At 34.0% G+C, this 23,321-nt stretch overlaps 1 protein-coding gene across 8 annotated transcripts in view; it reads right to left on the bottom strand.

Annotated features, from left to right (window-relative positions):
* LOC140756754 (A disintegrin and metalloproteinase with thrombospondin motifs like) overlaps nucleotides 1-23,321 on the bottom strand; it is a 175,990-nt gene that overhangs the window by 88,278 nt on the left and 64,391 nt on the right. For all 8 annotated transcript variants that reach the window (XM_073092304.1, XM_073092305.1, XM_073092302.1 and 5 more), the window contains one exon: nucleotides 13,031-13,127. In XM_073092304.1, the coding sequence (XP_072948405.1) occupies nucleotides 13,031-13,120 (90 nt within the window). In that variant the 5' untranslated portion in view covers nucleotides 13,121-13,127. The remainder of the gene's footprint in view (nucleotides 1-13,030; nucleotides 13,128-23,321) is intronic.

The following is a 23,321-nucleotide window of genomic DNA, read 5'->3' as shown; positions in this document are numbered from 1 at the left end:
GATGTCAAAAGGCCAGAACATATCTAGAAGAAGTCAATTTAAATGTTTTTGTAAAATTAAAATCATCATTAAGCTCGTATTCGAGGTTATACCATATCACTACAATAACTTACAAGAGGTTACTGTAGTCCACTGGAAATAGGAAACAGAGTAATGGTACTGAGACAACCCCTTTATTTCCTCGGCGCTCTATTTCGCTTGTGGTGGAGAGAGGCGTCGGTGTGGTTAAGCCTCTTGCGGTTGGGCAACACTATCATTCTACACCAGGGGTTGCACACCATTGTACCAGAGATCTACTATTTAATAATTCATATTAGGTCGATTGCATGCTTGTTTGCTAGTTTCATGAGATATAACTATGTTTAAGCATTTATTTAAAAAATCAAAGCAGCTTTCTTCATCTATATTTTGAAGGTGGTAGAACCGTTTGTGGTTGAACCGGCGGCACCACCGCCACACCTATTTCTACCTAATAACAGCAGTGTTAGGCGCTGCTGTGTTCCGTTTTGAAGGGTGTGGTAAAGGAGATAGACTTTTCCGAGGCGTTCCAGCTTAGTCCTCAGGGGTAGCGGCGCATCTGTGGCCGACCTCAGGTAGGAATATCTAATCCTATCCGGGCATGATTACAGATGTCCATGGGCGGCAGTAGCCACTTACCATTAGGTGGACTGAATGCTCGTCTGCTACTCTTATATAATAAAAAAAAAATATGTGCACTCTGCTTTTCTATGTTTATAGTCTATGGTGAACGAAATTGCAAATTATGACTGCGGTCGGAAAACGTTCCCTTTCATCTTAACTAATCCAATTTAGAATAGGGCTTTCTCATTGCTTGAACCTTGCAAATACAGATACCAAATCAAATAAAACAAAAAAAACATAAATAGGAGTAATTTATAATTTCTATTTATCAAAGATAAATACGTATCAGCCAATAAATTTTGTTTTTTACAGACACATTGGTTTTAAATTCAAGGCATTTGGCCCAGCTAAGACAGCTAGTAAACTTCACACACCTTTCAGAATGTTATTAAGATTTCTCAGGTGTGGGTGTCTCTCGATATTTTCCTACGTGGTTAAAGCAAATGATAGTTATTATTTTGAAATTTAACTAGCTTTATCGTAGGAAAACCTAATGAGAAAACGTATTTACGTCTGAGAGTCCATTATATCCGTACTTAAAGGTCTTTAAAATTTACCCTTGGCATGCGTGGTGGACTATGGCTTGAAGCCTTCTTATTATGAAAAAACCCGTGCCCAGCAGTAAGATAATAATGGGTTAATAATTGTACTCTATTGTTTTTTATGATTATCTCATCACTGGTCCACTGTTGGTCATGGGACTCCTCTCAGAATGAGAAGGATAAGTCCAAAATCCACCGCGCTTACCAAGTGCGAATTGGTAGACTATCAGCTATCGTGATGTTTTCCTTCATCGTTGAAACACGTGATAATTATTTATTAATACACAAATAACTTTACAAAACCACAGGTGGGTATGGAATTCGAACCCCGGACCACGCGATTGAAAGGCCGCGTTTCAACCACTAGGATATCTTTTTTTTATAATATAGGAGTAAAAGACGAGCATGCAGTCCACCTGATGGTAAGTGGCTACTGCCGCCCATGGACATCTGTAAACAAACCCAGATAGGATTAGATATTCCTACCTGAGGTCGGCCACAGATGCGCCGCTATCCCTGAGGACTAAGCTGGAACGCCTCGGAAAAGTATGTCTCCCTTACCACACCCTTCAAAACGGAACACAGCAGCGCCTAACACTGCTGTTATTAGGTAGAAATAGGTGTAGGTGTGTGAATGGATTCGAATCTGTATTTCGAATCCATTCTATACCATTGACTTACTTTAAAACAAAAAATATACTATTAATAAGTGTAATCTTAGATACATCGTTAGCCAATTTAATCCTAGATTTTATGACAATAGCTAAAAAAGCCAAACTAGTTTTTTAGAATAAAACGGCGCCAAAAATCTTTGTCTACCAAAAGTTGTATAACTTGATGATGTTGAATTAATTAAAATGTTAAGTGAATGTTTTATTTATGATATGACGAACATAGATATAATTAATCAGTAAGTTTGTCTGTCACTATTATGCTTATATAACGCCTGCTTACTGTTGACTTACGTTTCTTATTGATACTCTATCGAATCCTTTGTCTACTAAATATCAAAATTCGTCAATTTTTGCCTATTGGACATTGTCAAATTTCCATGCTCATTTGTTGCTTCTATATAAAAACAAAAAACGCGACATCTTCTAGCCTTTGCTCTACCACAATTAAGATGAATTCAACGCCAAAAAAATCCGTCAAGCGTTTTGGGCTGCAGGTCGCAAGCCAAAGAAGGAAATATACAACGAAATACTCGACGTTAGTTCGAAAAATTCTTTAACAAATACAATACAATTTATCCTATAATAAACAATATTCATTTATTTAATCATCCTTGTGAATGAAATCATCTTAATTATAACAGAAGTGAAGATAACATTAATTATGACATCATGACAAACTGCAACGGGGAAGTTTGTCTTCGCGGAATTGTTTTATGTCATTAAGTTTTGCGACGTAAACTAAATGTTTCGTGCTTGGTTTTTCTCCGTAAGATTACATCTTGTAAAAGATAAGGAAACGGAAACTGTAAAAGATAACGCTGAATCTGCCTTATGATCCTGATGTAAAAAGCCGACATTTGTCTTAAAAAAAGTTTTCAAAGGTAAGGGAAATCTACCATTTCGCACTTGGCCAACCCGGTGGACTATGGCCTAATCCTTTTCATTCTGAGATGAGACCCGTGGCCAGTAGTGGGAGAGTAAAAGGTTGATGATGATGATGATAAAGTTTCGATCTATCTGAGGTTGGAAATAGATTTTGCCACCCCTGTAACATAAAAATCCTCGGATAAGTATGTCTTCTTTACCACACACTTCAAACTAGAACTTACTTCATACAAGGTGTTGAATAAACATATTCTGGTTATAATTAACTGTTGTCACCATTACTTTTTATGGTCGCAGTAACACGTGTAGTGATTCATATGTGAAGTAAATCTCTAAATTTATCGACAATAACCATGACAGGTGAACGCAGACCGTTATACCATACTCTTAACGGTGGTACCATTTTGTTTGCACCCGTTAATCCTTGAATTTAGTTGTCATGAGGTCAATTTGACCTCAAGTTCACGTAATGTTTTTTTCGTTATTAAAATAAATTGAGTTAACGTAGGTATAGCAAAAAGGAGGAAAGGTTATAGCTAGCTATCCCGTTAATCCTGATGTATGTGTACTAAAGTCGGAAAGTCAGAAAGTATGAATGAGGATGAATTTGAAATTGAGGATCACGATGAAATTGAGAATGATAATGAAAGTTAGGATGATTATGAGTATCAGGATGAGAATGTTATCAATGTTATAAAATCGTAATAATGATGTGTTTGTTCGTTAAAATAAATTTTGAAGTAATTTTTGAATTCACTTTAGCTGTTGAATTAAATTATACAGTTAATTTTAGTAACATCAAGGCTTGATCTCCATGTAGTAAATAAAACGTTTCATACTTTACAGAGGTCAACTTAACTGGTCAACTATTTGTATTATAAGTCTGAGATCAAAACAATCAACTTAATTATAGACAAAGTGACTGTTTAGATTAACATTGATTGATTTCTGCATAACGGTAAGGTAAGGTTGATACCCTCTCAGGCGTCGGCAACCTTTTGAGTCGGAAGAGTAATAAATTACAATTTACAAAACTTTGAAGTTTTTAAAGAGCCACAAAATTATTTCAATAGTAAATATGTAGTACTTGCATGAATAATCATCTATTTTCGTGTTCGAAAAATATTTAAAAAATGTTGTTTTTGTTCGATTTCGTATGTTTGCACCACTTAACTGCGCATGTTGGCATTGTTCCGCGTAAATTACAGTATGACAGCCACTAAATGACTAACAGAATTGTCAGCCGTTTAAGTCATTTAATGGCTTCCTTCAATTACAAGGCGGTGAGATATCTATACTTATCTATGGGTTGACGTATTAAAATATAAAGATAACGTATGGAACTAAAGAGCCGCAGCTTCACATCGAAAGAGCCATTTCGCTCGCGAGCCGCAGGTTGCCGACCCCTGGCCCCCCTGGCCATAGACATTAAAATCTGATGTGACAAAGCTTTATGGAGACGGATAGACCAGGTTTTGTGAGTCACTCTAAATTTATTGCTTAAGGATATAAAAAGGAAAAAGGAGAGATGAATGATCTAATTAAATTCAGAAAACGAAAGATGTTTATCTACAAATTGGATAAATGACCACAAGACATCGCAATACTTAGGAATCTTTGAGGAAGAGCGAGAAAAATATTAATTAGGTGATTAATTGGTGTTGTTTTCCGTAAAATCTCTACCATTTTAAAGGTTACTGATGAACATAAGCATCCTAGAATGGTGTAGCTGTTAGTGACCTGACATAAGCATCGGTTAGCAATAAATGAATCTTAAACTGTTTTTGTTTATTAAGATTCTAAGTCTAACAATTATTGCCTTAAAAAGATTACAAGTTTTGAATTTTGGTGGGCAAAAGTGGGTAGTATTGATTATTACTAAGAAGAGTAGCAAGTAAGTGGATACTTCGCAGTTAGATGTTTAATGTTTGTATTTTAAAGACAAGAGCTGATAAGAAGATAATACTAAACTAATAACAGGGGGCCTTTCACCATCTTTTAAAAACCATCGTAGTTCGGGAAAGTTTTATTTCCTCCTTAAAACAGTAAAATATTCCGTCATACACAGTTGAACAAACTTAAACCCATATTAATTTTTCGCTTATCCATTGTATAAAACCAACTGAAATTGTTATATTTTGCTTAAAAAGTTAAATTTCCTGCAAAAAAGTAAAAGTATGATTAAAATAATATTGTGTTAAGAGATGGTAGTAACCCCCCTGAATAGTTACAGCAAAATAGTCAAAAAATTGAATTTTTACAAACAAATAAAATGACACTGTTCAAACAAGTAAAAATAATTTTGGTACAATTTTAAATAACCATTTCTCTCATAAACTTCTTTCTTCAATACAACAATAGATGGCGCTGTCTTGTATAAACACAAATTGAGTGATCGCCTTGAAAGTGAATTAAATCGATTCCGGATTTATAAAAGAAGGAAAGAGGTTTCAATGCACATAAGTAAAGTAGAGGTCAATCGCACCTTACTCTGTAACCTTTCATGGTACCTGACATTGATATGATACTGATTGACCTTTCATGGTACCTGTACCCTTAGTATTAGTTTTTACGTTATTACAAAAATGACTGTTTTGGTATTTGTTTACGTATTTGCCCATACATTTCCAATCAGCGCCCCTAGCGGATTGTATTAGAACTGATTGGAAACGTATGGAAACTAAAACTCATACTAAGGGTACAGTAGAGGTCAATCGCACCTTGCTCTGTAACCTTTCATGCTACCTGACATTGATATGATATTCATTGGTACATCTTCAATTTCGCTCTATTCATGCGCGATTATGAATGTTATGTTGTGTAGAGTAACCTTATTATAGAGGCAAAATTTCGTGCATTAATCTAACTGTTTTGCAAGGTCTTACAACTTTAGTTTTATTACAGACCTAAGGATGGACTGAAATTATTAAAGATATTAGTTAAATATTTCGAACTGTATTATAATTGATATTCATTTACCGCCTTCATTTAACCAGTATAATAATAAGACACAAATCTGTTAACTCCAGCGAAAACAACAAAAATAAGGTCAAGAAAGCGAGCAAGATGTCAAAAAATGACGGTTTTTATTTGAAATCGTTGTAACTATGAAAGGTCAGTACCACAACAAATTGCTTCTATCCGCGGTACTGTGGATAATTTTCATTTACTCTGTTCCACCTGATTAGATTGTTTATTGAAATGCAGTAATATTTATCTAGAAATCATTTCAAGTAATCTCATTTTAATTGTTTCATGTTTTATATTTTCTAGAAACTGTAGATGGCTGACAAAAAAAACGTTTAATATGCTTATAGTTGATAAAAACTGTTACTCTGTTTATAAAGATCGGAAAACAAAATCATGAATGTGGTAAAATTTTTCGGGTTTCCACTACGTCAGAACCATTATCATATTAATATTTGCTTTACAAATTTCTATCGAAGAACGTAGACGAAAATCGGATAGATTGAATATTAATAACAGACGTTATACGAGGTCTAATTATATCAACTACAATGAATAAAAATATTCACATAAGGCTGCATACAAAACATTAATAGATAATTTATGCACAGCATATGCATTTAGCAATTCAGCATATTTAAGTTTGATATCTCTGTATTTTTATACTCTGTGTCCACAGAGTAGGGTTACTGAACTATCAATAAGTGAAATATAGAAATATTCAATATGGAATATCGACACATATTTTTTGCAATCTAATGTTTTTTTATAATATAACTGTAACATAACTGTGCTGGAGTTAATTTGTTCATATGTGACTAATAAAATATTCAAGTCTTTCCTTTCTAGAAGTTTCCGCTCTATATTTTTGGGCCAAATTGAATTAAATTAAGAAGTTTTAACATAACTGAACAAAGGCGCATGCAGTCCACCTGGTAGTAAGTGGCTACTGCCGTCCATGGGTAACTGTAATGAACCTCAGGTAACATAAGATTTCTATATGAGGTCGCCAACAGATGCTCCGCTACCTCTGAGGACTTAGCTGGAACGCCTCGGAAAATGATGTCAGCCTTACCACCAGAACACATCAGCGCTTAACACTGCAGTTATTGGGTAGAAATAGGTGTGGAAGAGGCGCCGTCGGAGTCAAACCAAAAAGGGTTCTACCACCTTCAAAACACATACATACACTTTAAAAACCCTTCGAAGGTGTCTAAAAAGTCGAGACCTTTATACTTTAGCCTCTGCAATACACATCAAATTAGCCACATTAATCAGAACTTATTAAAGATGACTTTACTTAGATGAACCTTTCAAAATCAGTGTGAAGACCATTGAGGACACTTTGATTTATGATACATGGGAATTGCAAATTATCTTACTAAAGTTAATTTTGGATATTTGTGATATCTAATTCTACCTAACAACAGCAGTGTTCCGCTTTGCAGGGGATATGTACTTGCCCGAGGTGTTGCCACTTAGTCCGTAGGGGTAGCTGCGCATTAGAGGTACCTCAATTATCCCTGTAGTTCCGGGACAATAATAGGGCTACGGTATCCCCTGCCTGTCGTAAGAGAGGCTTAAAGGGAGATTAAAAAGGGGCTTCTGGGATCACGAGTAGCAAGAGTGGGAGCTCGAGCCGCCCGGCCAACGGACCCGAGAAAGACGGCGGTATGTGTGGTCGCATACCGTCGAAGCACCAGACGGTGTGGCGAGCATCAAGCTCACCTGGGCGGAGCGCGACGGGGCAACGCACTAAGAGGACTCCGGTTGCGTTCCGTTGGAGATCCCGGAGTCCTCTACGCAGCGCCGAGGAGGGCCACCGGGGGGTTTTAGTGCGGTAGAGTCCCACATAACCCTGTGTGAAGGACACAGGGTTACCTTTTGAAGGTTCCCCCTCAGCCCATCGAACAAAAAAAAAGTAGCATCGGGTACCTTTTGAAGATTCCCCCTCAGCCCATCGAACAAAAATAAAGTAGGAATTAAATCTTATCTGAAGTTGATTACAGATGTCCATGCTGCAGTAGCCACTTACTATCAAGTGGACTGCATGCTCCTATATTACTTCTATATTATAAAAAAGTTTATCCTTTGCAATGAGATCACACATCAAATTAGCTAACTTAATTAGAACTTATTAAAGATGACTTAACTTAGATGAACCTTTCAAAACCAGTGTGAGGTTAACCATTGAGGACAGAATGATTTATGATACATGAGAATTGCAAATATTGCTTACAAGTGCACACTTGGTTATAATGAGCCTAAATGTCATCTTATGTTTGTGGTAATTATCTTATTAAAGTTAATTTTTGATGTTTTCGAGCTAATACTTTGTTAGTGACAAACTAATTAGGTAATTAAGTATTGGTTTTAAATATACATTTGACTGTAGGATAGTCATCATCACGTTATCATTTTAACTGTTATAACAAATAAGAGAGAGAGAGAGAGAAATTAATTATCACTTGCTTAAATGGTGAAGGAAAACATCATGAGGAAACCGGCATACCTGAGAGATTTATATGAAAAAAAAATCTCAAAGGTATGTGAAGTCTACCAATACGCACTTGGCTAGCGCGGTGGACTATGGCCTAATCCTTCTCATTATGAGAGGAGACCCGTGCCCAGCAGTGGGACGATAATGGGTTGATGATGAACAAATAAGCATGAATTCCAATTTATGGTAAGTAGTCAATCACAGGTACGATCGAAGTAAAATGCAATACTAACCTAACCTAATCTAAACCACTAAGCTTTGAATTCGAAGGTCTTGGGATCGAATTCGGGGACAGCCTAGTGTTTTAAATCCGAGGGTCTCAATTCGAGGTTCCAATGTTCGAATCCGGGAATGTACCTTTAATTATCCAAAGTAATTTGTGTATTAAAAATTAATTAGCACGTGCTATAATAATGTAGGTAAACATCGTGAGGAAATTTATACACCTGAGAAACTCTTACGAATTTGAGACCTACTTAAAATACGTCACTGGTGTTGCTAAATGTAATAAATAATTTGCAATGTCTTGTATAAGTGTATCCCTTGCCACACCCTTCAAAACACAGTTCACACGTCAGTTATAGGGCAGAAATACGAAATTAACGTTTTGAATAGCAATAAATTATGATGCTTATAAGGACCCAAGTATAAATGTTACTTACCCAACACCCCTCAAACCAGAACACAGTTCACATCTCAGTAATAAGGCAGAAATACGAAATTAACGTTTCAAGTAGCAATAAATTATTACGTTTATTAAGACCCAAGTCAAGTGTAAATGTTATTTACTCATCATGTACTCACGAATCTCACGATACGTGTCATGTAACCACAGAAGCTTCATTGAAAGTTTGGGAACATCTGCTACTGACGAATTGAGACAAATTACGTTTTGCTTACAGAATACTAATTCTAAGATTTGCGACAACGACTTTATTTTAAACGAGATGTGAATCCGGTTTCATCCGCGTTAAAAAAAATAAAAACTCTTTTTTTTATTTTTTTTGCGCGAACCCCTAATTATTTTATCGGGAATGAAGCTAAAATAACTCCTTATAACATCAGCTAACTGTCAGTGAAAGTCTTGTCAAAATCGGACCAGTCGTTTCGAAGAATAGCCGGCACAAACAGAAAGGCAGACAGACAGACAATCATACTAAATCTTCAAGTTTTGTAAATTACCAGTAAAAATAGTACTCTAAACTTACTAAGCGTGAAGTAAGCATAAACACATAATTACTAGATAACAAACTTCAGTATGTTTGCAATTTTAATTAACCTGCGATAAAGTCAGTAATGAACCTGTATAATTACTCAATAGTATAATGTATAATTGTATATCCGTCCTTTTCGCTCGTATGCAAAATGAGCGGGATAAATGTATTGGAATTGGAACTGCAAAGTATGTGTTGAATATGGAAAAATATTAAGATGGTGCTAATATGAAGTACAAGTAAGTTTACAAACGGATTTATGCGTATATTAATGATCATGATTCTGTGTTCTGGTTTGAAGGGTGTGGTAAGGGAGATATACTTTTCAGAGGCGTTCTAGCTTAGTCCTCAGGAGTAGCGGCGCATCTGTGGCCTATCTCAGATAAGAATCCAATCTTACCTGGGGTTGACATGTCCATGGGCGGCAGTAGCCACTTACCATCAGGTGGACTGCATGCCCGTCTGCTACTCTTAGATTATAAAAATGCATTATATAGATTCATTGATATTGCCAAAGACATCGCCTCTACATAACGCTGCAATACAAGATCTATACAAATGATGTCGATCAAAAAATATAACCAGATGTTAATATTCAAAATGTTAATGACTTGCATTAAAATTTAATGATTCCATTCGCGTCACTATGAGACCGATGAGATTCACAAACTCATAAACATTATTGATGAGTTCGTTTCGACTTTCGGACTGACCTTTCCGTTTCGATCTGAACTCTTAAATTGCAAACAGATGTTCGACATTATTAATGTCGTCTTGCGACAGTGTTGCCATACTTCAAAGCGATGACCAAATACCGCCTAAAGGTTTGTTCACGAGGGTACACTTTAATATCGATACCGACAAAAGCAAATGATATATTGTATTACTAACAACACTACGGAAGACACATTGGTTACTATTCATTTTTAAATAAAATAAAAATAATATTGATTGAGCGACAGTTTTGTCGCTTACATGTTACCTTTTGTCGCTACGGATCAATCGCTTAATCTATTGCTGCTCGGGCAACCAATTTGTTGTTTGAGCGACCGACTATCAACATATATTTGACTTGAAAAATCAACGAGTGTGGATAGATTTTTCTTTCTTTTTATAATACCCATTTTGATATTTTTTTCAAAACTTGGTATTTCAAAGCAGCAAACGAGCATGCAGTCCACCTGAGTAAGTCGCTACTGCCACCCATGAACATCTGTAAGCAAACCTAGATAAGCTTAGAACCTGAGGTCGGCCGAAGAAGCGTCGCTACCCCTGAGGAGTATAAGTTGGAATGTCTCAGATAAGTCTATTTTACCATACCTTTCAAACCAGAACAGAGCAGCACGACTGCTGATATAAGACAAAAATAGCTGAGAAGGTCCCGCCGGAGTCTAACCACAAAAAGTTCTACCTCCTTCAAAGACGCATAAGCTACTAAATAGTCGCCGAGCAATTATTGATAGTCGAATTAACCACTACATAATCGCTAAAGTTACCAGTACCCTTACCATGAGTTTTTACGTTTTCACAAATATGACTGTTTTGGTATTTGTTCACGTATTGCCCATACAATTTCCAATCAGCGCCTCTAACGGATTGTATCAGAAGTATAGTGTCAGTAACGTAACATTAAATGTCTAAATTGACAAAATGGCGCTTTATGTTTTGCCTCTCTTTTTTGCGAACATGTGAGGTAGACAAAAAGACTTGAGTACTTGCTTATTGTTACGTTTACTCAGTCTACTAAAGCAAACGGAAAAGAATAATGGATTTAGTAAACGTAACGTAAAATTGTGGGATGTTTTGAAAACTCATGGAAAGGGTACAGTTACTTAAATGATAGCCAATGAGTTGTAAGCGTAAAGGTTTATTCACACGGGAATTTCAATATCAATCCGCCAACAAAAGATAATGATTTGTGGAATTGATAATGACAACACTAAATGCTCATGATGATAAATTATAATTTATAACTTTAAATTAAATTTAAGCGGACATTATAAAAATGTTACGGAACACCTCGATATTATGTAGGTGTGTAAATAATAAATAATTATGATTTATGTTTAAACAACGTTTTATTTAAGTAAATGTAATTTATTGCATTACCAAGCTATTTATATTCTATACTTATAATACACATAATACACATATTCTATACTTATAATAACCAAAATTGTATCTACTAAAAACTTGTAAAAACTATCTTCCGTAGCTAGATAGCTATTCAAAATAAAAAAAATAAAAAAAATAAATAAATATTTACATGTAATAAAGCAGATACTTATACAAAGATGTTCTACCCATCTTCTACGACAAAAACAATGAAAATTTATCTCATAGCGGGATTAATATGGGAATAAATGTACGTCCTTAAAATGTCGTAAAATATATTTGTGAATAAAGCTGCCTATATTAGGTTAAAATAAAATCAACGGGTAGCAAGCACTTCGGGAGTGCCGGCAGAAGTGAAAACTTTCGAAACCTAACCTGAATAAGCCGTCTTACGTATATTCGATCAGGCCACGTGTCCTGACTCTCCAGTTCAATATTTTACCCATCACAAAAATTGCACAACTCCGCTAAAGAAGTTTTCTTTTCAAAAACAACTAAATATTAGAAAAAAGTAATCGTATCTAATTTAAGGATATTCTGAGGTCATTTTCAAGAGTAAAATGTGTACCAAGTAGCTATCTATATTCCATCCAAAAAAAGACTTACTTAACTATTTTCACTCATATACGTATAACTATACTAAAAAAAGAAATCGTATCTAATTTAAGGACATTCTGAGGTAATTTTGTCAAGTGTAAAATGTGTTAAAACCACAGATACAGTGAAAGTGGTGAGGTAACGTCATTGCGTATGCGCATACGGATCGTAATGGAATACGTATTGCAATCGATAACGCTAACCAACGCTTCTCAATCTGAGGTCGTGACTCGTGACCCCTCGAGGAACCAAAACTGTTATTAAAGGAGGTCGTAATCAATGCAAAAATTAGATTTGTGAACAAAAGATTCGTCGATTAAAGTATTATTTTTCTGGTATTTTTGGTCTGTTAATAATGTTATTATAGTTGTATTGTATGTTACAAAATTTAAAAGATGCATGTAATAATGAAATCATAAACTTATAGCTTCCTTTATTTACACATGTCAATAATTTAAAAAGTAAATCAAATATTATAACATTTCATAACGAAAGGAGTGCATGACTCTACATTTTTAATAATTTTGGGGGATTTTCTTAATTCGCAATATCAAATAGTTAAGAAACGTGCACTAAAGGATTAAATGCATTAAATTATTGTTTTCAAATATCCCTGTAAGATTTGTAATCGTTTTTGTTGTCACAAAACAAGTTTTTACTGAATGGATTGATTTTATAAATCTTCCTAACAGGTTTTTTATAAATTTGACTGGCTTTAAATAATATCATGTCTGTCCTATTTCGGAAATGCGTATTACTTCGATAAGGTACATGCTTATTTATAACATAAAATTATCATATGATATCATAACCTACTATAGGTTACGTAGGTATTTAAATTTATCGCATTGAATTTTACACGTAAAAATAAAATATAAATAAAAATAAACTTACCTTAGTATTTAGTGAGTGTGTAGAGAAGAAGGAGCAAAGGAGAACAGCTGTCGACAGCCAATGGGCCGATACTGGGGGTATCGTCTCCATGGTGAAACTGGAACAAAGAAAATTAATCGTTAATGTCATGATCATAGATTAGTAAATATTACTCACTCCTAACAAGAAAATGTACCCAGTTTTGAGAATTGATATAGTTGCGTAAAAAAGTTTTGCCACGTCTCCGTGCTAAAATGTCCCTAAAATATTTGAAATTATTATTATAAATAATTTATTTATTATGTAAATTACGCAGTATTAGTTATTTATTCGTAAATTTTGTCTAAAAATGTTTTTATTTGTCAAGAATTCAAAAAAAGAACTTACTAAAATAAGCCGTTTGTGGCTTCATTCAATTTCAAGGCGGCGAAGTATCTTTACTAATCTATGATCATGATAATAAAATGTCAATATTAGTAAACTGTTTTAGTAGCACTCGAAACAAAAAGTGGGACAAGCAAATAAATAAATAGATTTGTCTGTAGCACACGAGTACTGCAATGAGTGCATCCCTTTCAATTCAGTTTTCTAGCCCTTTTCGCCCTTTGATGGTTATAAAAACCTGGATAGTTCGACTCCATAGGAATCACCGTCACACTTATTTTTTTCTAATAACAGCAGGGTTAAGCGCTGCTGTGTTCTGCTTTGAAGTGTGGTATAGGAGACTTACTTTTTCGGCGTTCCAGCTTAGTCCTCAAGGGTAGCGGCGCAGTGTGGCCGACTTCAGGTAGGAATCCAATCTTATATGGAGTTCATTACAGACATTCATAGGCGACAGTAGCCAGTTACCATCAGGACTACATACTTTTGCAACTTCAGTATTTAAAAAAAAACTTAAGTTAAGGAATTTGTCAATTACTTTAGAAAATCATCATAATAAACAAAACATCCTAATTCTTTACGATAACTATGATAGGCATTTCTCACTTACAAAAACATCTGAATAATCCAACAAAAAGCAGGAAACGACGCCTCGTCCATAGTTGGTGTATAATTACGTGAAATTTTCTTGTTATGTACAATCTACATGTATGCTGTCGGAAATGAGTAGTGCCAAATCGTTCTGACCTTCGACCGTCAGTTATGGGTTATCTACACAAATAATTGATTGAGGCGTCTGTTATTTTTATAACAAGTAGCAAATGAATATATTGAAGTTTTTTTTTATGATATAGGAGTAGCAGACGAGCATGCAGTCCACCTGATGGTAAGTGGCTATCGCCGCCCATGGACATCCGTAATCAACCCCAGATAGGATTAGATATTCCTACCTGAGGTCGGTCCCAGATGCGCCACCTCTGAGGACTAAGTTGCAACGCCTGGGAAAAGTATGTCACCTTACCACACTCTACAAACCAGAACACAGTAGCGCTTTACACCGCTGTTATGAGGCAGAAATGGGTATGTGGAACAAACGATCATGCAGACATCTGATGATAATTTATTTCTGCCACTCATAGACAGATCCAGAACGCAGCAGCGCTTAAAACTGCTGTTATTAGAGAGAAATAGCTATGACTATGTGTGTTTTCAGGGTCGATACACATATTTAAAATTCAGTTTTTCACATTTCAAATTCAGTTTTTCAGGAATCAACATTATTAAAGTTAGCCTTTTAAGAAGATATAATGTAACAAACAAAATTTAAATAAGATTATTAGAACATTTGTTAATTCAGAACTACTAATAAAAAGTAATAATAAAAATAATAAAAAGCATATTACTACTTATACTTATTAAATCATTTTAATATGTATTTTCTCTTACTCCTAATACATATTTATAATATCTGCTGTTTTCATTACTGTTTGTCATACTGTTTCATTACTGTTTCTTTTGTTGCTTTGTAACACCTGCTGCAAATTCTCTACATTCACCCAGGGTTGACTCGTAGAGAATGCCATCAGGCATTATGTTTGCCCTTTTGTACATTTCTTTTAAGAGGTGATGCAATAAATTTTAAATAAATAAATAAATATTTAAATAAATTGTGCAAATAACAGCGACATATCATGGCAAGACGACGTCAAGTGACAACTTGACAGAATTAAATTATTTATTTCCATATAATTATTTATACTTTTTCCCGAACATATTTTCTTACTTTTTATGTAAAAGTATCTAAATTAAATGTTTCTATTTTTATTTTAAATAAGTTAATTCGTATTAAATATAAATAAAAAGTACTCAAAGTGCTAAACTGCTCAGTAAACACCGACACTAATACGTACAAAGTAATAATACTGTCTAATTGAGCATAAAATGATTAAACCATTGCCACAGCGGATGGGCGTCCGTAAGCATAGAACGGAAATACTAGCTAATTAGCAACTCGTTCCTTAGTTGGAATTGAAATTATATCCTTAGTTGTTTCTTAAAGTCTAGTCTCAAAAAATCTGAACAAAAAGTAGTATAAAATGAAAATATACTAATTGCCTTTTACAAAAAAAAAAACTGCAATGAAAGGTAGTATTAAATGAAAATAAGCTACAATAGCGCACAAATTGCCATCTGCAAAAAATTCTAACTAAACATAAACAAGTAAAAGGTAAAAAGTCAAAAAATGTCATGGAAGTTTGCAGAATTCTTCTGACAATTTTTCATGAATTAAGTATAAATTATGACCAAGTAAATGGGTGCGGAGTTAAATTTTCTAGTACGCATTCCTTTCCAACATTTGTCAAGTATTAGAAATTAATTATCACCAATTCGACCTATCATATGAAGTTTGTCTATGGATAACACTGGCAGCATAAAGCGCATCAACTTCAACCCTCAAAAAAAAATAAAGGAGCATAGACAAAACCCGCGCTAACCGTAAACAAACAAAACAAAATGACGGGGTCATCGAACGTTGCACAAAAGGACATCGCCGTTTCCGAGAACTCCGGGCGAAATATTAATAAACCTTTAAGACCGCGCGGGTTTCCGCGTTGGTTAAGGCTGCCAATTTGAAAAATCCTTGTACACAGTCTATTTTATAGAATACTTTCAGCTATGCAACTTGAATGTCTTCCAAAAATAATTTTAACGCGCATTTTACCGCGTTTTTATGGGTTATGAGTTATGACCATAGATTAGTAAAGATACTTTGCCGCCTTGAAATTGAATGAAGCCACAAACGGCTTATTTTAGTAAGTTCTTTTTTTAATTCTTGACAAATAAAAACATTTTTAGAGAAAATTTACGAATAAGTAACTAATACTGCGCAATTTACATAATAAATAAATAAGTATTTCAAATATCTCAGGGACATTTTAGCACGGAGACGCAGCAAAACTTTTTTACGCAACTATTTCAATTCTCAAAACTGGGTACATTTTCTTGTTAGGAGTGAGTAATCTTTACTAATCTATGGTTATGACAGATATTATACAACTAAACAACAATAGATCAAAAACGGCGGAAAAGTGTCATCCACAAGTTATTCTCATTTGGTAGTCTGTAAATGTTCACTTTTTGTGTTTCGAATACACACACCTATTTCTGCCTAATAACTGCGTTACAGTTTGAAGGGTGTGGTAACATATCCGAAGTGCTTAAACTTAGTCCACAGGGGTAGCGACTTATCTATGGACGACTTCAGTTAGGAAACTAATCTTATCTGGGATGGATTACAGATATCTATAGAGGTTAGTAGCCACTTACCATCACGAGGATTGCAAGCTTATCTGTTACTCCTATATTATAAAAAATGATCTGAAATGTATGTCAATCGTCAATTAAGGTAAAATAGTGTTAGGAAGAGACATAGATTAGTAAAGATTACTCACTCCTATCAAGAAAATGTACCCAGTTTTGAGAATTGCAATAGTTGCGTAAAAAAGTTTTGCCACGTCTCCGTGCTAAAATGTCCCTAAAATATTTGAAATAATTATTTATTTATTATGTATTAGTTATTTATTCGTAAATTTTCTCTAAAAATGATTTTATTTGTCAATAATTCAAAAAAAGAACTTACTAATAAGCCATTTGTGGCTTCATTCAATTTCAAGGCGGCGAAGTATCTTTACTAATCTATGGGAAGAGATGAAAGTTGTTGTGTAAAAATATTGACAATGTTTATTCCCATAGTATTATATTATTAATCTCTTTAATTATGGCTGTACTTTCACTAAATGATGCACAAATATTTTTTTAAATGTGCATAGTCATCAATAGCATCAATTTCTTCTAAGAAAAGGTTTCGACTGTGGTCAAACACAAGTATGAGTCGGTAGACCACATATGCTTTGAAAACATTTTGAAGAAATCTTAGTCATATGGGTTTCTCCGCGACATTTTCCTTCCTCTCTATAATAAATAGATTTAAATTAATAAAATTGTGTCTGTTATTTTGATATACGTGTTGCAAAACTAAAATTTAAAGATATTTAAAACATTTTGAAAGAACCGATTTGCAAGTTGAGAGTATTACATGAATGTAATTTAGACTACGGCCTGTTACCTCAAATAGTAGGGGCCCTACTTTTGATAAGTAAAGATAGGTACTTCGCCGCCTTGAAATTGAATGAAGCCACAAAAGGCTGATTTGACAGTTATTTTTTGAATTCTTGACAAATAAAAAACATTTTTAGAGAAAATTTACGAATAAATAAGTAATACTGCGTAATTCACTTAATAAATAAATATTTCAAATATTTTAGGGACATTTTAGCACGGAGACGTGGCAAAACTTTTGTACGCAACTATTTCAATTGTCAAAACTGGTTACATTTTCTTGTTAGGATTGAATAATCTATACTAATCTATGGTCCCTACATAAGGACTGAAAAGTGTAAAGTCGGGATCCAAAGCTATTTATTATCCCTAATATGATGATATGATATATAACGTTTAACACTGCTGCTGCACTTATACAGCAGCAGTGTTAAACGCTGCTGTATTCTAATTAAAGGGTGTGGTAAGGGAGACGTACTTATTTATTATCATAATAACGCATTGGTCGCCGACCTTAGGTAGGATTAATCTTATAGGTCGTAGGTAGGTCTAATCTTATCTGGAGTCCATTACACATGTCATCTACAGCAGTAGCCTTGCCATCACGACTACATGCTCGTTTGCTAGTTACATTAAAATAAAGCATATAACTTTTCCGTTTTAGTCAAAAGTTGCTCAACAAGGCACTGATGTCATCCACAGTACCGGTTCAAGAACACAGGGGGTATTCCGAAGCAACGCCCGGGGCATAGATTAACATTCATCAATTTATTAAAAGCACCAAAGGAAATTTATTTATGCAGCCTGTCACAAGCATTCATCTTCAATAATAGCTACTTCCTTAAATATTGCTCTGTGAGTCACTTGTTTAATTAACTGGAAGTCATTTCTGGTTTGTCGTTTATAGGAGATTGGTCTTTTTGATATTTATGTACGGTGCCTTAATTGATGATTTGTTCTTTTATTGATGCTTCCTTACTCAATTTTTCTTAGGCTATTTTATAAGGGTTCCGAATCCAGTAGATAAAAGCGGAACCCTTTTACTAAACTGTCTGTCCGTCTATCACACGGCTCTATCTCTTAAACCGCAATAGATAAACACTTGATCTTTTAAAAAAAACGACACTTGAAACTTTTTTGTTATTTGTCAACTACAAATATAATTCAAAACTTCCATACGTTTCAAAATGATGCTTTGTTACTCCCGATAACTAAAATGGAACGCTACGTGTCTCTCCTCTAATACCATTTAGACTAGAACACAACAGCGATCGAAACTGCTGTTAAAAGACACAAATAAGTTAGGCGGTGTTGCCCCCGCGTCGTACTAAACGTCTTTACCACTTTATAATTTTTAGCCAATATTCTCAAATTTATTAACCATATTGTACACGGATGCCTTCGTTTTTTTCGTTTTCGTGTACAACACAATAAGACACGCTTGCAATTTTATATGCACAATACCGCTTCGGATTAACCAAACAAACTTCCTGTGCCATAAACAAATCATTTCAACTGTTAGGCGTGTTTTGCATCTGGTTACAATGATAAATTAAACAAGGCCATTGAGAGAATTAGTTGGTTTGATGATGTGAAAAATCCTTTGCTAAAGTTTGCACCACTGTTATTTATTCAAAATTTTGTGTTGTATTTTTTCAAAATTTTCTAGTGTATTTCAAAACATATACTTTACACTAGATACCTACTGAACAACGTCACAGTCGTGTATACTTCGTTATCATTATTTAGTTTCACGATTTCATTAAAACATCAAACATATTGAATTCCACGGCAGACAGCACACATAGCCATATGACAGAATTTCTGTAATGAAAAAATTGGGGTTGAAGGTGTACACAGCATCCAAATACACTTCAAAGATAAACTTAAGCCATATGTAACACCACGTCTCCAAGTATTATCGTTTATAATATGAGAAACACTTGTGAGAAGCACAAAGCCTACATTTTCTTCATATCAGCATTTCGTTTCTACCGCAAATTGTTTAATTAATCGAAACTATATTTATTAAAGGAAACCCGAGCAAAACGTAGGAACATCGGAGATTTAATGATAGTCGAAGTAGATAAATGATGATAATTAGTCTTAATTCAGAAAACTTTAGTTAAAACGACACACATAGTTATTAATTAAATGGCTACTTTAACATTTTGGCAAAATAACATAAAGCTTCTTGTTCGAAAGAAAAAAAACACTTCCTTCTTTATTTTTGACAAAATTTAAATAGTTATAATCATGTTCGATTATAAATTTTAGTGATGATTAAATTTATTGATGATATATCGATTGAATAAGTAGTAATAGAGATTTATTGCGAATTATATAAGTTTCATAGTTTATTATAAAGGAAATTGAAAGATTAATCGATTTTGAATATTTCGCATAAATGTTATTTAGTTTTAATTATATATACCTACTAAACTTCTAACTGTCTAAAGTATTTTATTCAAATATGTTTATGATATAGTGTTTGACGAAATTAGACATTGATAAAGTTATATATTAATACGTGAATTTAAGATTTTTAATGCAGTTTAAATATATTTGCGAATTGGGCTGTGTTATTTATCTATTCAATCATCCATATATCGATATATACACACATATTGATAAATAGACAAATTAAATATCATTTCCATTAGGAACTTTTACTGCAAGAACATTCAGTGTACCTTATGTTTACTCTCAGTATACCTAAAACAAATAAAATTTAACATAGTCTAATTTTTACCAAAATACATTAGAGATCTTGCATATTTTTCACGTTTTTTTCGCAAGTATACACACTTGGGTCGCGCGAAAAAGCATGTTCAGAAGCACAAGCCAAAGTGTAACTCAGGCCTAACGCGTAAATCAGGCACCATAGGCGGCCTGTCCAATTACAGCTAAAGATGGGAGTGTGTTACATAATTTTTTCATTACCATTATTTATCGGTGTGGCTTGTAACGGTATGTTAGTATTGTTTGTTTATAACCGTTACATCGTTTGATAACGAGGGCAGATCGAAGATATGCGATATTTGTAACATAATTAAAAATTACTGTTGAATTTATACTGTTTAAAAATTAGCGCAAATGATGCGTTGTGTGTTGATAATGGAAATACACTGAAGTTAAGTCATTGCCTCGTCGACACCTGTAATCTTTCATAGCGAAGAATACCTACGATTAGCTCCCTTATTATTCCTAAGAACTAATTAAATGTACATTGTCTTGAGCTCAGGTTTCCTCGCCAAAATATCCACCTCGCTGACCTATTAAACTGTAAAGACCACTTCAACTTAAACAAGGAAAAAGCTGCACTTTTTAATTACGAATCTTTAATAATTAAGTATGTGCTTGTGGATTAATTTAATCTGCTGATTATTGATTTCTAGTCTAAGTCTAGGATATCCTGTTGTATTATTGTATCCTTATACCCTTAGTATAAGATTTTACGTTTTGACAAAAAATATTGTTTAGGTATTTGTCTACGTATTTGCCCATACATTTCCAATCAACACCCCTAGCGGATTGTATCAAAACTGATTGGAAATGTATGGAAATACGTAAACAAAAACAAAAACGGTAATTTTCGTCAAAACGTAAAATCTCATACTAAGGGTACAGTCCCAGTCCTCCTTAAATTTTTTCAGTAAAGTTTTAAATCATAAAGTGTTAAATCTACATGGAAACACTACTCAACTAAATTGTTTAGTGGTAAATACCACCACACCTACCTACCTACCACAATGAATTGATATTTAATACCAAACAAAGATATTTCACAGCTGCAAAATATGCAGAGCCTTCCTTCCCACATAAGACATGCAGTGCAAACAAAGATTTATATTTCTATACCATGAGTTTCCGCAAATGATTACAAACTATTCACCAATTTCAACGCCCATAGGAAGCGAATTATAATGAAAACAGCGATGATTATTGTTAACAATATTTTGTTGTTTTAATTAATTAGGTAACTCGCCTTGACCGTACAGTTGAGTGGTACCACTGATATTACCATAAATCATACAGATTGTTATATTTAAGTATTTGTAAATATCGTAATAACAACATCATCATCACATCACTGTCCCATTGTTGGGCACGGATCTCCTCTCAGAATCAGTATACTTCTCGGATTAGATCATGGTACACCGCGCTTGCCAAGTACGTATTAATAAACTTCACTTACCTTTTAAGAGCTTTTTTAAGGGACTTCAGGTAGGTTTACTCACCATGTTTTCTTTCACGGCGAAGCAAGTAATAATTAACTTCTAATACGCACATACCTTTGAAAAATCAAAGGTTGTACCCCTCGGATGAGAGGGAGATTTTCTTAAACATTTGGCTATCAATGCCTTAAGGCTCTATATTGTTCTATAATCAACTATATAATACAACTTAGTGAAACATTTTCAAATGACACTTGCAAGTTCGACGAATTTGTCACTCGATGAAATCCTCGTCACAAACGTCACTCGCATTAGCGACGAAACAGAAATGTCACGACTCGTCATAACATCACTGAGTTTCTTTTCGTCATGAACTACCAATGACGCAATGACCATCGTTTACACAGTGGATTGTGTCAGAGGCCAAATACTATATTACAAAAATACATATTGCCGGACCGTGCGAACAAGGGAATTGCGAAAGATATCCGTTTTGCGAAATGGTTGACCACCTGGTCGACTTGGGTTTTCTTTGATGACCCACGCGACGCTATTTTGATTCCTGTTTAAGCTAATATTTTTTAGTATGTTTTATTTTGCGTTTATGTGTCTATTGGTCGCAAAAAAATCAGGTAGGGACGAATAAAAATTCAGAAAAACTATATATTAATACTTAATTTGGCACCTTATAATATTTAATCTCCTTTTACAGTAATTCCTTTTCCCTTTCGACTAATTATTTTTAAGAAATCCGCTTTTTTGTTTATTATGGAGTATTTTTTTTCTAACCATTTTTATTAATTCAGTAAATTTGCCGTAGAACTTTTTGTTTTACGATAATTTTTTAAATCTTTTCGTATCTTACAAAGTGTGAAACAACTCCCGTTCGTACCTTTCAAATGTACAAAAAGGGCAGTTACTTTAAACACAAACATTTCGATTATTTATTTGTATAGATAAAATCGAGTACACTGGCACTCCGTAATAAATGCGTTTGTTACTTCTCACTTGCAATATTTGTAAATTGAGATTATCTTTTTAATTCTTTTCTCCAATTTCATTCACGAGTTTCTTTCTTTTAGGGATGTGCCTACTCGGTGTCAATATCTTGTCAAGCTGTACTTTTCCCTTTTGAGTAGTTTTTGTTTTTCTAGGTGTCGATTTTTTACAATTCTCAGTATTTTTTCGCCGTAGAGTATTTTGTTTTTACTATAATTTCTTAAGTCTTTTGGTATCTTGCAAAGTGTGAACAACTCCGGTTCGTACCTTTCAAATGTATAAAATTCGTTCGTAACTTTCAAAGAAATGTAAATGTATGAACTTTAAACAACACAAACACTTCGATTATTTATTTGTATACATAAAATCGAGCAATTGGCACTCCGTTATAAATGCGTTTGTTACTTCTCAATTGCAATATTTGTAAATCGAGATTATCTTTTTAATTCTTTTCTCGCATTTCATTCACGGTTTCCTTTCTTTTAGGGATGTGCCTACTCGGTGTTAATATCGTTTAACTGAATTTGAAATTGATCTTCATTCATATTACATTCACATTAACGGCCGGTATTAATAATCAATCTAATGTTTTGCTTATCAAAGATCGATATTTGACCATTTACTTCATATTTAAA

This window comes from Epargyreus clarus, unplaced genomic scaffold (assembly GCF_041222505.1).
Source record: "Epargyreus clarus isolate Ecla_fem2 unplaced genomic scaffold, WU_Ecla_fem_2.2 ptg000035l, whole genome shotgun sequence".
NCBI lineage: Eukaryota > Metazoa > Arthropoda > Insecta > Lepidoptera > Hesperiidae > Epargyreus > Epargyreus clarus.
The sequence above is the reverse complement of the archived record's forward strand: the minus strand, read 5'-3'. Positions and strand labels throughout refer to the sequence as shown.